Source organism: Aplidium turbinatum, chromosome 1, assembly GCF_918807975.1.
Source record: "Aplidium turbinatum chromosome 1, kaAplTurb1.1, whole genome shotgun sequence".
NCBI lineage: Eukaryota > Metazoa > Chordata > Ascidiacea > Aplousobranchia > Polyclinidae > Aplidium > Aplidium turbinatum.
The window spans coordinates 47,341,940-47,358,793 of NC_137472.1; the positions used below are offsets into that span (position 1 = coordinate 47,341,940).

General features: G+C 36.8%; 1 protein-coding gene across 1 annotated transcript; it reads left to right on the forward strand.

Annotated features, from left to right (window-relative positions):
- On the forward strand, nucleotides 1-6,592 carry LOC145766460 (uncharacterized). The gene is made up of 7 exons (XM_082578180.1): nucleotides 1-154; nucleotides 778-1,014; nucleotides 1,320-1,681; nucleotides 2,847-3,035; nucleotides 4,615-4,838; nucleotides 5,362-5,547; nucleotides 5,951-6,592. The coding sequence occupies exons 1-7, from the start codon at nucleotides 1-3 to the stop codon at nucleotides 6,087-6,089; spliced, it is 1,491 nt and encodes a 496-aa protein (XP_082434306.1). The 3' UTR covers nucleotides 6,090-6,592.
- Nucleotides 6,593-16,854: the final 10,262 nt, after the last annotated feature.

The following is a 16,854-nucleotide window of genomic DNA, read 5'->3' on the forward strand; positions in this document are numbered from 1 at the left end:
ATGAAAATAAAATTAATTAAACTAATATTTACATACATGCTTCAGTATCTCACCGTGATTGTTTTATTTCCTCCTATTACTTTGTGTTATCTCGGATTGCAATTGACTCTTCTAATTTCAAGATTGAAGTTCTATATAGGAAAAGGACATGCAGGTAAATCGATAAAAACAGCAAAACAAAAACTTTCTTTAGTAGAAAGAACATTGGCTACAACAAAGCAAACTGGAAATGCCTGAATTTGTTGCAGCAATAGTTCACAGACAGGAAATTACTTTAATTTGTTTCTGCTGTTACAATCAATAAGGCATCTGCACTGTAAGCAGATGCTTGCATAACCGAGTGGTGAGAGCCTTGGTACGACACTCGAAAGGGTGCTGGTTCGACACGGCTCATGAGCACTCGGTTGTGTCTTTGGCAGGACATTAATGACAAGGGGACACGAAGATTGCTTCCTTGCCTTCTCGTTCTCTTTATTCTAATTGTTAACCACCCAGTAAGCCTGGATGCAAAAACAAAACAATAAAAGCCTGACAAAGGGACATTGCATTGTAACGAATATGGTCACGTAACAACCGCAATTTCAACAAGGTATTGTTTCGTTGTCATTTATCGTTCTGTAGTCATTTATTGTTATTAATATTTTAAACTTGTTTGCTTTCACCCCATAAACTTATTCCTATTCAAGCTTTGTTGATTCATGCTGAAAAAAGTAACTACAGTAGGCCTATATAAACCATTTTCTGTAATTTTTGGTTTTTAATAAGGATGTTTTGCAGCGCACATATCACATTTTCACGGTGGGAGAATGTATGAACTAGACTGCTTATGCAACGAGGAACAATTAGATTTTAAACGGTTCAGATCTCCCTCATACATTGGCCCAATGATGTACGGCAGCTTGTGGGAGTTTTCGAAGTATGTTAGCAACCAACAACATATTCCTCTTATCAAGGATTGCGACATCCATGACTTCGTCTTGCATTCTGTTTTCTGTCACGGACTGATAAAAGGAGGTTGTCAAGTTTTTTGGTTGCTACTTTATCTGCTTTAAAGCGCTAAACAAACGTAATCCAACACTGTGATAAGCATCAGTGAGTTCATGAGAGCAACACAGTTTCTATCCTTTTCAATCAACTTTGAGCAGCAGTGCAATATGACGTCATTTGCTTTCAATCTTCTGCAATTTTTCAGCAACTACTGGCATAACCTACTCTTGTTTTGTTTGTTGTTTTTTCAAGCTATTTCAGACTAGAAATTATACGAATTGAATTAACCAACGTCAAATACAGCTCAGTTTTAACACTAAATACTATTTTAGAAACCAACTCCAACGTTCTTTGGAGATTACCGTTTGAGCAGCTGGACAATTATCGAACTTTTGATGGCTTTTACTGGGACGTGAAGGAAATCCGGCTGCTGAATGCTTTCAAAGTATCCATTGTGGATCGAGCAGGCGTAGTTCACACCTCAGAATCGGATACATGGTCGTTGGCCAAGGCGCACGCCCAAGCGCAACTGTCTTTTTTCGCACCAGGGCTTTCTCACAATCATGTTCATTTTGTCTTTCCGACTTTAATGGCGTGGTACGCAAGAACAGTTCTACCCAAGTCATCTGTATTACGTCAGTTAATAGAACCTCATACTCGGTTTACACAATACATCAACTTTCAAGCGCTCAACGTAAGTTTTATGTATAAGCATTACCATGCAGATTTTTTATGTTTGAACACTACGATGAAGTCGCATAACGTCTACAACTAATTTCAATCCAAGCCTAATATATGGAATAGATCAGTGATTCTCAACAGGGAGTCCTCAGAGCCCAAGAGGTCCGCAAAGCGATATCAGGAAATCTCAAATTTCAAATTTGTTTAAGTGTGTCGCTTCGAAACTTATGAAACATTTGTATCCATTTGGAGAGGAGATATACAGTAGGCTACTAAAATTTCAGAAAATTTCTTTAGGGGTCCACAACCTTTTCGAAGGTATCAAAAGGGGTCCGGCCAAGACAAAAAGGTTGGAAACCATTAGAATAGACTTTTTAGAAAGCTTAGCCTATCTTGTAGGCTATAGCGTATGCTAAGCCAGTGCTTCCCAAATGGTTGGTCGCGACCCATTGGTGGGTCGCGAAGCTATTTCAGGTGGGTCGCGAAGCATTTCTAAATGTTACTGAACGTTAAAATTTTCTAAAAAAATACAGACGCTCCTATGGATCTCACAAGCCGCAGTTTGGTCTTGAACAGTAGGCTACTTCGCCATCACTAATCTTCACTTCATTTGTTGACTTTTCATGAATGTGCACCCTGTTTTCTATTAGATCGGGAAATCATCGGGTTATCATTATGTAACAATTATGCAACAATGTAACAAAACGTAACAATCAGATGTGCTGTGTCGCATTAATCATTTCAGTAGGTACGCCAGTTAGCAAAGATGTCATATCTCATTGTTTGTGGGTCGCACAAAGAAACTTGCATTTAAAGTGGGTCGCGCAATAAAAGTTTCATCAAAAGTGGGTCGCGAACTGAAAAAGGTTGGGAAGCACTGTGCTAAGCTGAATTAAAACATTCTCAGCAAAGTAATGAAACTGGTAATTAAATAATTTTACACAGTTATGATTATTACAACAAGAATATCAGGCTATATTTGCTTTCAAAATGCAAAAAAAAAAAGTTGCAATTCCATATCAGTGGTCAATCGTGTTTATACTTTCATGGATTGAAACCGTAAATAATTTCATTCAAAATTATTGTACAAGGCCTAGTCTAGCCATTTATTTTATTTGCCGTGGTTTAATTCTTCAAATTAACAGCTGAATTTTTCTATTAGTTTTTTATTTTTGCAGAAATGCATATCTTCTTCAAATACGGGTAGTTTTGTTGATCGCTGGTTCAAGCCCTGGTTGAGCTTTCCTATAGAAAATAAAGATTTCCTAAACGGTATCAAGAATGAGTGCGAAAGATTTTACTATGAAAACTTCTCTCTGAAGCAGAACCTGCGAGACGATTTGCCTTACCACAGATTTTTGAGTTCTGTAAGTTTAATGCCAATTCGCTCAAGAGATAAACTTTAATAACCCTGCATGTAAAATAAATGAATCATACAAATATTCATCATCATTACGTTCCTTCCTCGTATTGAGGGTTGGATACAATGCGCCATTGTTCTCGACCATGAGCTGTTCGTACTGCATTTTCATAACTTAATTTTGTCCATTTAGTGATGTTTGATGTCCAAATCATTCTTGGTCTACCTTTGTTTCTTCTACCGTTTATCTTCCCTTCTATTAATGATCTTTCTAACGAGTTTTGCCTTATTGTGTGTCCAAAATACTTTAATTTTCTTCTTTTGACTATTTGTAAGAGAATTTTGCTTGAATTAAATTTGGATAATACTTCATCGTTAGTGATCTTTTGTTTCCATAAAATTTTTAACATTTGCCTGTATGACCAGAGCTCGAAGGCATCGATCCGTTTTCCATTTTTTGTGACACTGTCCAAGTTTCAGAGTTGTATAGAAAGGTTGACCAGACATAGCATTTTAATATTCTTTGACGAATTGATAAATTTAAACTTTGATTGATTAAAACATTTTAAATCAATCAAATTAACAAATATTAAAACTTAGTAATAAAGGTAAAATTTATTCTTATTTTGAAGCTTTGCGTACAAAACTTTCACAAACCAGAATTCAGGTTGATGTTATGAGAAGTTGCGAAGTTAAACAGTTACATTTTCCTGGCCACTCAAAAATTGCTTTTTCAGTGTTTGGATGCTTTATTTAAAATCGCAAAACAAAATGTTGGATTATTGTGGTAACTTTTGTTTTCATTCTGGCTTGGTAATCTATTAGTTGAAAGTCCAAACTCGACGATCTTAATTTATCCTTCAATGGAGGAACGAGCAGGCCTATTGAAGTGGGGGTTAATCGTGGGAAGGCTGGTAATTTTACCTTTCTTCTTTAGTTGTGTAAACTCTCAAGCTGTTATGTATGTACAAACAACGGGTTTAAGTTTTTGCTTTCTGTTCTAAAGTTTGTCTTTGGCCGCTATGCTTACGATTAAAAACAATCGATTCCTGTACCGTTTTCAGTCAGCCTACAGGTCTCCTGGGTTACAGAGTAAACAGCGGGTTCTTAATTTTTTTTGCCAGTTTTGTGACTGCATGGTAAGAGACGTAGCGTGAAACTCTGTCCATGTTTAAGTTTTTAAGTCAGAAGGTTAATCGCTCTAACTTAATAACAAAAAATAACTTCGACCGTTTTTTACAATATGGTCACAATTTGAAAAACGACACATTTTCTTTAGTTTCTACAGTTACCTACGATACAATCGTTATTTTTTTTCTCACTGGTTAGCTCACATTTTTTTCAATTTGTGTTTATTACCATGGATAATTTTTTTTGGTCTACTTTGGTTTTTTGATACTTTGGTCTTTTGGTTTTTTGGTCTTTTGGTCTTTTGGTTTTTTGATAATTTTAACTGGGGCACGCTAGAGTAAATTCATTAATTAAACGCCAAGTCGAAAAATATTTGATTGCCTAAAGTAGAAAGTAGTAGTAGAAACTTTTAGAGTGAAAAGAATTTCTTACTGCAACTTTTGTGTCTCAAACAGTATTATTCGGTCGTTGAAAAGTTCGTCACAAAGCTGAAGCCGTTGCTTGAGAAGGATTACGCAGTTTTATCATCTTCCGTAAAAGAGTACTTGCCTTCACTTAAACACCATAGCTTGGTCAACGTCATTACAACGCTTGTGTGGAATTGTGGTATTGTGCATTTTTCCGACCATCAATCATACATCGATAAGTTTGCCAGAAAATATGGATGCATGTCGATAAGGTCAGTAGCCTATCCATTTATTGCTTACCACAAAAACGCGTATGGTGCGTTTTTTTCTCGAAAATTCATTTTTCGATTTTGCTACCTAGGCTGTTCGCAGAGTTGTGTAATTTGCTGTCTTTCTGACAGCAAATTAAAGAAAGTAAAGTCCCATTTGCATGGCTATGAGTTTAAGTTATAGGCTACAGTACTTTGTTGGTTTATTGTTATTTGTCGAATGTCGCTATTAATAAGGTTGCATAGCTAAATAAACGTTTCAAGACGGTTATTTCTGTTTATAGCCTTATTGTATAAAAACAATTGGATTTAGGCATATAGAAAAATACTCATTTTGTTACGGTACTCCAACAGAAAAGTTTGTAGCCTAACTAATGTTGCTGTTCTTGTTGTGTGTAGCTAAGCTATAGATAGGTTACGTATTCCCACAACAAAACCCAACATCTGATTCGATCTACCGGCATATAGGCTATGTAGGCTTTTACCATGCTGATTTACGGTATTGCATATATTTTCTAATTTTCAGGAAGCCCCTTGTTAATCGAAACAACGATTCCATGGAGGTCTTAAAGGACATTTCCGTGGTTGATGAAAATGAAGAGTTTTGTAGTCATTTTGCTGCCGAAGATGTTTATAGAACCCGATGCTTCATAAAATGTTTCGTCCAGTTCAATGAAAACTCAAACTTGGATATGAGTCTGCCAGCAACTGAGTGAGCATGAAGAAGCGAACTTTTACTGAAATAGCCTAAGCCTCACAAGTCACAACTTTCTATTTGGTCTAAATTTCATCAACATACGTTCTAACTGGCACTGTTTTCAATGGGAATGTGATTGAATTTTAGGCCTAATTTTTTAGGAATGTTAGAGGAAAAACAATTCCAAAAATTTTGTTAATTTTGAAACCAAAATTTCTTCGACGCAACATTTATGTGTTTTGATTTTGTGTCAAATTATGCTACTTGGTAAAGAATGTCGTCATTCGTTCGACTATCAATACGACATAATTTAATTTCCTTTCGACAAAAGAAGCTCGTTTTGAACAGTCCTTTATCAATCTAAATTCTTCAAACTAGCCGAGTCTAAATATTTATAGCTCTGCACTTTTATTTTCAGATACAACTTCAGGGACGTCACAGCAAAATCAGCGTCGCGTAGATTCATGAGGGACTTAGACATGTTAGACAAAAGTTTACGAAGTAGAGATGCTGACATTGTATGTCTAAAAGACATGGTGCGGACAGTTTGCTTTTAAAGGGTGAAGATTTCCTCTCGTGGTGCATCTTATTCTTTGCCAAAATGAAATTTGTAGGAATGGTTTCGCTAACAAGAAGACAGACATCGAGGAAATCGCAGTCTACCAACCAGTAGACCTATCCCTTTAAATATCATTCATCCTAAAAATCTGTGAAGAAGAACTCTTGTTTCGTCTGTTATGAAAAAAGTAGGCTAGCCTACTGTACTGTACACTTGTAGGCTGCAGGCTAATCAATACGAAAAAACTAGCACTATAAAAAAATGAATTTCACAACAGAAAAGAGAACAGCGAAAAACTGCATCTGTCATCTAGTCAGCTGCTTCCCGCCTCCTCAATGTGACAAATGTCAAGTATTGGTAAATTCAAGGCTTGATCAATTAGGCTACAATTGTGCTTAAATGTAGGTAATTAATTACACATTTTCATGTAATTACCATGTAATTTTCTGACCATAATTATCATTTCATGTAATTATGGTCAATGGTGTCAAATGCTTTAGATAAATCAAGAAAGATTCCTAATGCAAGATGGTTGTCATTGAGTATAGCCTACTGGTGATACTTTCTATTAGCATTGAAGCAGCATAGCTTGCGGAATGATTTTTCCTGAAACCAAATTGATTGTTATAGAAAAATATAATTATGTCTAATTAAAAAAGAGTATAATCTGTATAACATGATTCTTTCTAATATTTTTGAAAAAACAGGTAGTAGGCAGGGGCGCCGGAACGATTTTTGACTGGGGGGAGAGCAAGATTACAAGAAAAGGGCACTTTTGTTTACTAAAAGGCCAATTTTTTTTCAAGTTTTAAGATATGATATAGCGATAATGCTAATCTATCAGCTCACTATGTAGGCTATTGAGTAATGATAGCCTACAAGTGTCCGGTATACAAAGAAGGGCATCATGCTATGTTATAATGATGTAACCTACTGTTAAGCCTTAAAGCAGCCTGCGGCCATGGCCGCTAAGTAGTGCTTGAATGATCGCCGGTGCTACTTCCTCAATCGGCAAAGTTTGGCCTCCGGTCTCTTCAAGCCAATTATTTAATTTCGCAATAGAATGATCGTGGATTAACTGTCGAAAATATGTAGTATCAAAGAGTGACGCAAAATTAAGTCAGCGCGTCATAATCGCCACTGTTGCATTGTGCGGGAATATTTGTTATTGATGAAATATATTCATCTGTGATCACCAGCGCTGTAAGTCTTGTTTGTAATTCCCGACGTTTATTTTAACAAAGTTTTAATCCGAAGTGCTAATTTACATCGGCTGGCAATATTGTAGTTTTTATGTCGATTCGATGTTGTCGGACATTGAATCGTTGTTAAATAGGAGAACTAGGTTAGTTGACATCCGAGGGGAAATTTTTTTAATCATAAGTTATTTTGCAAAAATTATGCTTCTTTTAGTAATGTCCTTCACATCATTGAAATACTTATTTTATTACCTTGCCGTCATCGTCAACACATGTCGAACGTTGTTTTTCGTTGCTAAAAAGAATTCTAGGGAAGTGGCGAACTTCTTTAAAATCAACCACATTGGAGACACTCGTGCGAGTGTCGTTAGATGGTCCTGCAGTACTGGATTACAATCCCAATAAAGCAGTTACTGCGTGGGGCAACGATTCTATTGTAGGACGTCGCCCAGGCCCAGACTTCAACAACGCTAAGTGATCATTTTAGCATTGTTGCAAGTTTAATTTTATTTACTTGTGCTATCGCTATTTTTATTATGTATTTTGGCCTCCAAGCACGCAGATTTGGCCGCCGAGAAGGAGCTCCCGGTAGGCCACGATGGCTGCCGAAAAAACAACGAGTTTTAAGGCCTGTACTGTGTTACAGTGCAAAATTTTGTGCCGTAAATATTATTTTGAGTCAAAAATGAAAGATCATAAATAGGCTAAAAGCGAATAGCAGAAATTGTTATATTGCAAAATGTGCAGTAGCTTACATGACTTTAAAAGGGCACCATTGCTCCCCCTGCCCCTCAATTGCCACCATCTTTTACCATTTGATCAATTTCACCTTTAACTTTTGGAAGTAGAGGGATAGCGACTCTTCTCGCTACGGACACTTGGTAAGGTTCGGCATTGTCACAAAGTTTTTTGTTGTACTCCCCCTCGAGATATTCCAATTTTCCGAACAAGTATGGGAATGCCTTTTTGTATTTATCTGACTCTAGGTCGAGATTATCCACAAATTTAACTACATTTAATTCCTCTATGGCAGGTTTTCCGAGCAAGGCTCTGCTACCTGAATATGTAACATAAATTTTTTGCCATGCCGCACGTTTTTTGTAGGATACGTAGTAGTCGAAGTATCCGACAATGTTCAATGTTTGTCCATCGGGTCCTTCTAACCTTTGGTCAGGTTTTATCAATTGAAGCTTTTGGAAATCTTTAGTTAAGGTTTTTGGTATAACTGTAACATCCGCTCCTGTATCTACTTTAAAATCAATGACGTCGTTGTAAATTTTAATAGGCACGGTCCAATTACTCGTTGAAGACTCATTTATTTCACCTAAGTAAGACGTCTTTTCCTCTTCGTAACTAGTTACGACTTTATCAGCTGATATCGACGAGACTTCCTGGTATTTATTGCTGCGGCATTGTCTTGCAAAGTGGCCTATCTTTGAACATTTAAAACAAGTAATGAATTCAACTGGACATTTTTCGTTTTCGTAATGTTTATTTCTACCACATCGTTGGCAGCATTCTCGCTTCGGGAAGAACTTATTGCGACGTTTTCTTTCAACCCCGTCCACGTAGTCGAAATTTTTCTCCGCTCTACCTTGAAGTTCACCTTGTTGCTCTGTAATGCTTTCTGCGTGTTGTGCGGCGTGGATAGCTTTTTGTAAAGTTAACTCTGAGTCCATTTGCATGCGTTCGGACAGCGACTTATTTGTAATTCCTACAACGAGTCTGTCTCGCAGTAGCTGATCAGACATAGCGCCATACTGACACTTTTCTATCATGCCATACAGAGAAGTAACATAGTCATTAAAGCGCTCGCATGGCAGTTGATCTCGGCGGTTGAATACTGCTCTTTCGAAAATTACGTTATTGCGCAGTTTGAAATGGTTGTTGAAGCGTTCCTTGACTACGTCGTAGTTGATCGAATCGGCCTCTGATAACTTAAATGAAAAAAACACATCCTCGCCTTTGCTTCCTAGCAAATAGACTAGAGAGTTGACTTGCACTTTTTCAGGTTTCGACGCTAATTGGGATGCTTGCCTATATCGTTCGAATCTTTTAATCCACTGGCCCCACTCGTTATGTTGCCAGTTAAACGCATCTGGCCCCGCTTCCGGCGCCCCTGGTAGCAGGCTTACTGGTCTGTAGTTGTTTGAATCTTTGCAGCTACCCTTTTTAAAGATAGGTATCACCTTTCCCAACTTAAATGAATTTATGAATTTTCCACTTGTTAAAGAAAAGTTAAATATATGAGTTAAAGCATGCAGTGTATTGTTTGGGGTTGACTTTACAACTATGGATGGTATTTCATCGGTGCCACTGCTAGTTTTTGCTGGCATAGCATGAATAATATTATTTATTTTATTCAAAGTAGTTTGATAAATATAAATTGTCTCAGAGCATGGAGAATCAAGATATGTTGAAAATATTATATTTGATTTGGGAATTTTTCTTGTAAGGGAATGGGCAGCACAGGAAAAGTGATCATTGAAGTGATTTGCAATAGTTAATCTGTCAGTGACTGTACTATCATTTATTTTGATGCGATGGTTAGTCTTAGACTGGGATTTACCTAATAGATTGTTGATTGTTTGCCAAGTAGCTTTCATATTAAACTTTTGCTTTTTAAATTTAGATTTATAAAATTTTAGACTACAGAAATTTAGACTACATTTTCAGGGTTCTGGTTAATAGAAAAAATTATTCCCCTTGAAAAAAGCTAAAAAAATGATGTATAATATGTCCTATTTTGAAAAACTTGAAATTTTCATTAACCCTTTGAAGGTTGGGGGGGGGCTGTCAATTCAACTTTTTTGTATCAACATTTGTATCTCTAAAACCACTGAGGCTGCGACTATGAGACTTCTTGACTTTTCCTAACTTTTATTCACCTATATTGAGCTGAAAGTTTGAGCGAATAAAGGTTACGAAGTGAGAGATATAAGGTATTTCTCAGTACATCCTCTGAAATATTTCATATTCTATTGATCAAAATTTTCCCACCAGCTGGATGAAAGTAATTAATTTGGCCTCGTTAATCAAATGATTTGTTAATCAAATGATTCAAATTGAGATTATGAAAAAAAATTTAATCACAACATTGCAATGCATGTTTTTCATTACTCTACCAAAAAATACCAAATAACCCAAACGTCATAAGTCACCTCAACATTTCAACGTATATGAGCAGTTCTAAAACTCACATAGTTTTAATTTTCGGATATGCTCAGCGTGAATAATTTTACAAAGTGAATCTCAAGTTTTGAAACCGTGCTTTAAAAAATAACAGAGATATCATTCCTAAAGCATAAGAAGAATCGACAGCCCCCCCCCAAACTGAGCAAGACTCCAGAGAGCCCAACCTTCTAAGGGTTAAGGTATTGTGACGTCATTTGGAAAAAGGGGGTTTCCCATCATCTGATTGATGGGGATTTTTTTCTGAGACATTTGCATAGTATGGGAAAGGTCTGAGAAAAGTATCAGCTTGATAAAAAAAAATTTCCACAAAAAATCTCCCACGACTGCACTATCGAGGGTTGGGCTACCACTTAAATTTCTAGGTAGGCTAGGTTTATAGGCTAGGCTACGATAACCTACTGTGTATATAAAGGCTAGATGATTTCCAAACACATGATAATTGTATGTGTGCACAAAAACTTTGTAGGCTATGACACACCCCATGTTAAACCGTTTTGTTTATTGAAGATCTGCAGTTTATTTTTATAAATTTTTTTCATATCAACAATTCATAAGCTACAGTAATTGTAAACATGCTTGTTTGTGTTTTTACAGGGATAGGCTACCATTTAGATATCCCTGATTGTTTAGCAGTTTTGCTCTATGTTTAAACCAAGCTGCTATTAATGAAATAGACGTTGCTGTTCCTTTCTTGATGCAAGTTTCAACGTATTGCATAACATGTTTAATGACCATCGTCATTTTGTTCCTCTCTGGGGGCAGGTTGGGTATAATGCATTTTTGTTTACGGTTAAATTCAAATGACGAAAATAAAATATATTTTACGATAGCCTATACCACTGGTTCCCAACCGGGGTGACGCGGCACCCTGGGGTGCCAATTGCAATGCTCAAGGGTGCCGCGAGATATTGCAATACTGCGGCCCATTCTTTATTTTAACTTTAACCCGCTAAGTGCGCAATTTATTTAAACTCTAATCCGCGGTAAGCCTTTGTTTTCTCGCCCAGGAAAAACAACTTGAAAGAGATTTTGACTAGTTGCTGTTCTTTCCATAAAAACGTTTGAAACGCATCATTATTGCCATGTTTCATGATTTTATTTTACGTTTCAAGGCGCACAAAATCAAATTGCAGTGATGGATTATCGGATTATGTGACCCAGCAGGATTATAAAATAGCAAGATTGTTTGCAAACCATTATAAAATTGAAAACTTTTGCATGGGAGATACCTGCAAATACAAGCACGATACATAGCTGATCGAGAAAAGGCTAAGTTATAATTAATTTGTTCTTTATAACTTACTTATGATGGAGACAGTGGCGTAGCCAAGGGGGGGGGGGGGGTTTGGGGGTTACAGAATCAACCCCCCCCCTTTGGCATGCGTGTGACGTCACGATATTGAGAATGATGCTTTCAGTCTAAAAAAAATTGCCTAATTTTAAACAAAATTGCATTAAAAGAGCAAGTTTTGCCAATACCAAACATCTCAGCCAGGAATTAGCAACAAGAAAACATAGAGACTTAGCTTTATTTCTGAAAAATGCCGAAGAAAACATGATCTTATCCTTTTGCTATGCCACCAGACACCACCATTTTACAGGAATATTTGTAACCACATTTTTGTTGAAAATGCTCTCACAATGCACCAAATTCAAAGTAATTTTTCAAAATTTTCTGGGGGAGGCCCCCCAGACCCCCCGCCGCTGGGTCGTCAAACCCCCCTCCCTTTCAAAATTCCTGGCTACGCTACTGGATGGAGAAATTTATTACACAGAAAAGAAAGTGGAACAATGTCGATCATGATGCAGAAGTAGGAAGTACTGTACAAGTAAAAAGAAAGCAAAAAAGACTGGTCTTTGGCCTTTTCTGTGACAATTATTTGAGTAGGCTATAGGCTTTACTTGATATGGTGACCATAAGCACAACCTCTACCAGAGTGTCTTATATGCAAACAAAAATTGTCAAACGAAGCCATGGTGCCAAGAAAATTGAACAGACACTTTACTAAAAAAACATGGACATCTCTCTTATAAACCTCGAATACATTTTGAGAGAGTTTTAGCTGAAAAAAAAAACAGCAATGCCAGGCGTTTACGCAAATTTTCGAAGTATCTACCAAAGTTCAAGAGGCCAGTTATTTAGTAGCAGAAATTATTGCTAAAAACTCAAAGCCTCACACCGAAACGGAGACCATTATTCTTCCTGCATGCAATTGTGAAAACAATGCTCGGAAATAAGGCCGAGGAAGAAATAAAAAAGATTCTCTTGTTAAATAATACCATTTATAGAAGAATTTGTGATATGTTTGCCGCGGGGCTTGCCGACATAAAAAATACTGTACCAGTAATCACTTCTGTATTATTTTATACAGTTATTTGAAACACAGAAACCTCATATAATTGATCCAGTTGTGCCAGGGTGCCGCAGACTATTTATCTCTTTGATAGGGTGCCGCAAGATCTAAAAGGTTGGGAACCACTGGCCTATACAGTAACCTACCTACGTACAATAACTATCAATTCCAGATAGGCTACACAATGCAATATTTCCTTTAAAGTCTTTTTAATGAATATAAATTTTTGTTAAATATAAATGCTTTTTAATGCCTAAAACATAACTTATTACTTGCTTATCTCCCTGTAGGCTACAATGTACATAGTCTTTACTCTTTATCCTTTTTGTTGCCATATTTTTGTTATTTCACTGTTACTGACATCACGAAACCAAAAATCACAAATATTCATTCTTGTAAATCATGATTTTGCTTTATTAAATTTAAAAGGCAGGTTAGGTAATACAATTTTCACGTTTAGTGAGATTTTACTAAAACTGTTGGATATAGAAACACCATTTACAGTATGGTGCTAAAGAAAGTTCGTTTGTTGGGCTAACTTTCCCCCCAGGTTAGTCTGTTTGATGTCACTAGTTATCAGTTCAGACTCATTCAAACATACATCTCCGGTTTGTATCAACTAACCTTCTTGGAAGGTTAGTTGATACACTCATGAGGTTAGTAGTTAGTTGATACATGGAACTCCCAGTTGATACGATTACAATACGCCTCAATCATACTGAGACTATACTCTATACTTTTGAAATTTATACTTAAACTACTGTAGTGTAGATAGTGGAACCATATTGTTAGGTCAGGGTTAACCAAAAGCCATGACAGTGCTGTATAGTCTTATTGTGTTATCTAGTGCAAAATGTGATAAAGATATTTTACATCCGGGTGTACTTCCTAACGCCATCCTGTTATCGACGGTCGAAAACAAAAAAGTCGTAAGTGACATTTTTGAGAAATTCCCTGTTTTGCATTTTCAAAACCTATGCATTTAGTGCTATCTACTACTATTCTCAGCTTGTTTCTATCGTGTTTGTATAACGAGATAGCCCGAGACATTCATGAAAGATTTGAAAACAAAAAAGCCGAATGTAACACATTTGTAGTTACGTTTATATAATATCGAGATGAAATTGGTCTTATTATTCCTTTTATTTGAAAATTCTATCAAAAAAGAATTGTTTCAATCAGTAAAGTATAGAAATGTGCTTCATTTAATAGTTACAGATATTAATGCTCAAAGTAAAGCATTAACAAAATTAAAAAAAGAAAAAAAATGAGTTTTTTGCCTGTTACTCCAAAGTGTAAAAATGCACTTACAACTTGTTTGTTTTCGACCGTAGTTATACAGATTTGGAAATTGGCGTAATTGTCAATTTTTATGACAACCAGGGTTTACGTAGAAAGTCTTCAGTTGATCTGTAGCATCGATCAGTTTTTCTTTTATAAAACTGGGGCATGTTGTCAAAGAGGCCTTGTTAATTTTGTGATATTGTCAAGTTCACAGGTTTTGCAGCTTCATTTACACACAGCTTAAATCTTCAGCAACTAATTCCAAGCAAATTTACAGAGTTGACATTTATTTTACCTGAAAGTAGGTTAAAATATTGCAGGTTACTGAATGTACGAACGCAGGTTAATTGATACAGTGTATCAACTAGCCTGGGCTAAAATGTATCAACTAACCTTTTCCTTACTTTTATCAAAAGTGTGTGTGCCATCCATCTAACAAAGTCAGTTAAAAATGATTTGGTTTATGCAATGATACTTTACACCAATAGGCTTATACACTGCCTGTCGCCAATAAGTTAATCTCTTACCGTTTTCCAAACACTCAACAATTAGCCTAACTGAATTGTAAATGCGAAAAAACTTGCAAAAAAAACTCAATTTTTGAACATTTTGCATAATTTTGCAAACTAATTGAAACTGGATAACCACTAAATCATCATGTCACCACTCAATCATCATTCTTCACCAGTTGGCGGCAGTATTTCTACAAAATCCGTTTTCTGGGATCTGTTTTTAGTGGTGTATCAAATAACCTTCTGTATCAACTAACCTGCCCTTGCCCTATAAATAACCCACACTACAACACAATTTAAAGTTACCATAAAATAGCTAAACCAACATTTTTGCTGCAACATGCACAAACTAAAATTGAGAACAGAAATGTAGTTTCACTTTCACCAGCAGTAAACAATCAAATCAACATTTCGCCTTCAGGCGCTGGCTTTGGCCATCACAGCACTTGCTCAATTACAACTCATCCGCCCGGTTAGCTCAGTGGTTACGCGCTCGGCTTAAGATCACGCAGCGCTGGTTCGACTCTCGGGGTGTGCGCTTGAGCAACGTATTTCTGGACTGCTCTCCATTCAGCGGCATTTAGTGAATGAAATAATTTCCCGGCAACAACACTTCAACAATTGGAAAACTTCACTCTGCCAATTTCGGTAACCAGCCTTGTGTCAAGAGCCTCTACATATGTGAAATTACCAGGAATAATCAACCAAGGCTTTGTCAGTCCGACGATAAAGATTCAAAATCAACCAAACATTTCTCCCCAACACAAGTTGAATAATACAGAGAACAGTTGGAAGTTAAAAAATTGAACGTTAGTACAGCGTAGCCTACATCTAGCCAGAGATGTAGCCTACGTATACGCCGCAAATTCTACGTCGTAGACTCTTTGTTTACGCTAACGCTTACGGCCACATTTTTTGGTTAGTTGTTGCTTGAGGCTACGCCGTAAAGTTTTAACGGATTTTAGCGTATAGCGTCAACGTATAGGCTACTTTTTAAAGTCTTTTTTTTTGCTGCAACACACCAATACCTTCCAGCGCTGCAGTTGAAAGAATGTTTTCTATGGGCAAAGACATATTGAAACCAAAACGCAGCAAAATGTCAGATGAACACTTTCAGATGCTTGTGTTTCTTTGTGGAAATACAAAATAAAACTTGTTTGTTTCGGGTGGTTTATACTGTGTGAATGTTTGGCACCTAGCAAACAAAATGAGTTTACGCTAGTGTATGCGCTGACGCTGATAACTTTTTTTACAAGTTACGTTGACGCATACGGCGTATGGTTTTTCGAACGTTTGCGTTTACGCTGACGGCGTCAATATTTTTTGTATACGCGTACATCACTGCATCTAGCCTAGTATTGCAAGATTCGAGAACGTTAAAATTCGAGAACGGCATTTGTTAAACCAAACGGCAATCATCGCCATTGATACAAGCCAGAGCCTGCTTAGAAAGTGATGTATTTTTTAGTCTTTATCTTTCGGATCAACTTTCATCTGGTGGTAAGCGGACTTTAAGTCGATAATGGTAGCTTAAATACCCTACTTCATTTTTGGAAAGTTTAGTCACAATGTCTTCGATTAATGGCAACAGATATGCATCAAACTGAGTAAAACAATTGATAGTTCTACTGTATCCTAATCCATGACCATGCACGTTTTCCTGATTGCTCGTTTTAGACAACCAAAATCTAAACCCTCCATGGATAATTAGCCTACTGGGTTCAATCATGCCGTCTTGTTGCAAAGCGTTGTGTTTCCTCGTGAGTATAATCTCTGTCTTGTTTGGAGTATCGTCTAGCTCAGGGGTTCCCAAACTGGGGTACATGTACTCCCAGGGGTACATTTCGACTTTTCAAGGGGTACATTAGATTAAGTATAAGGATATGCTTTCCATAACTTCTAATCTGCCTTAAAATATTTTGAAGGGGAAATGTTTGCTCTGGCAATTTTTCCATGTTTAGTACTGTAACAGAATTTGGAGCTGGTATACAAGTCCTCTCCCTCCCCCTTGGTAACTCATGACAAAGACAGGACCAAACATATAGGATGAAACTAGTTTACCTTTGCTTTACTGTTCACACACTTCAATCCACATGTTTTGGTGAATTCCTCTGTCATGAGTTACCAAGGGGGGACTTGTATACCAGCTCCCAGAATTTCTGTGTCAAAATCCTTAATTTGTGATCACAAGGTTCTTGGAATCGGTCACTGAACATCTT

Bases quoted from the DNA above. Each gene is read 5' to 3' on its own strand.
- LOC145766460 (XM_082578180.1), top strand. From the start codon at position 1: ATGAAAATAAAATTAATTAAACTAATATTTACATACATGCTTCAGTAT. The intron at 155-777 runs GTAAATCGATAA...GATGTTTTGCAG, and splicing joins TATAGGAAAAGGACATGCAG to CGCACATATCACATTTTCAC. The intron at 1,682-2,846 runs GTAAGTTTTATG...TTATTTTTGCAG, and splicing joins TCAACTTTCAAGCGCTCAAC to AAATGCATATCTTCTTCAAA.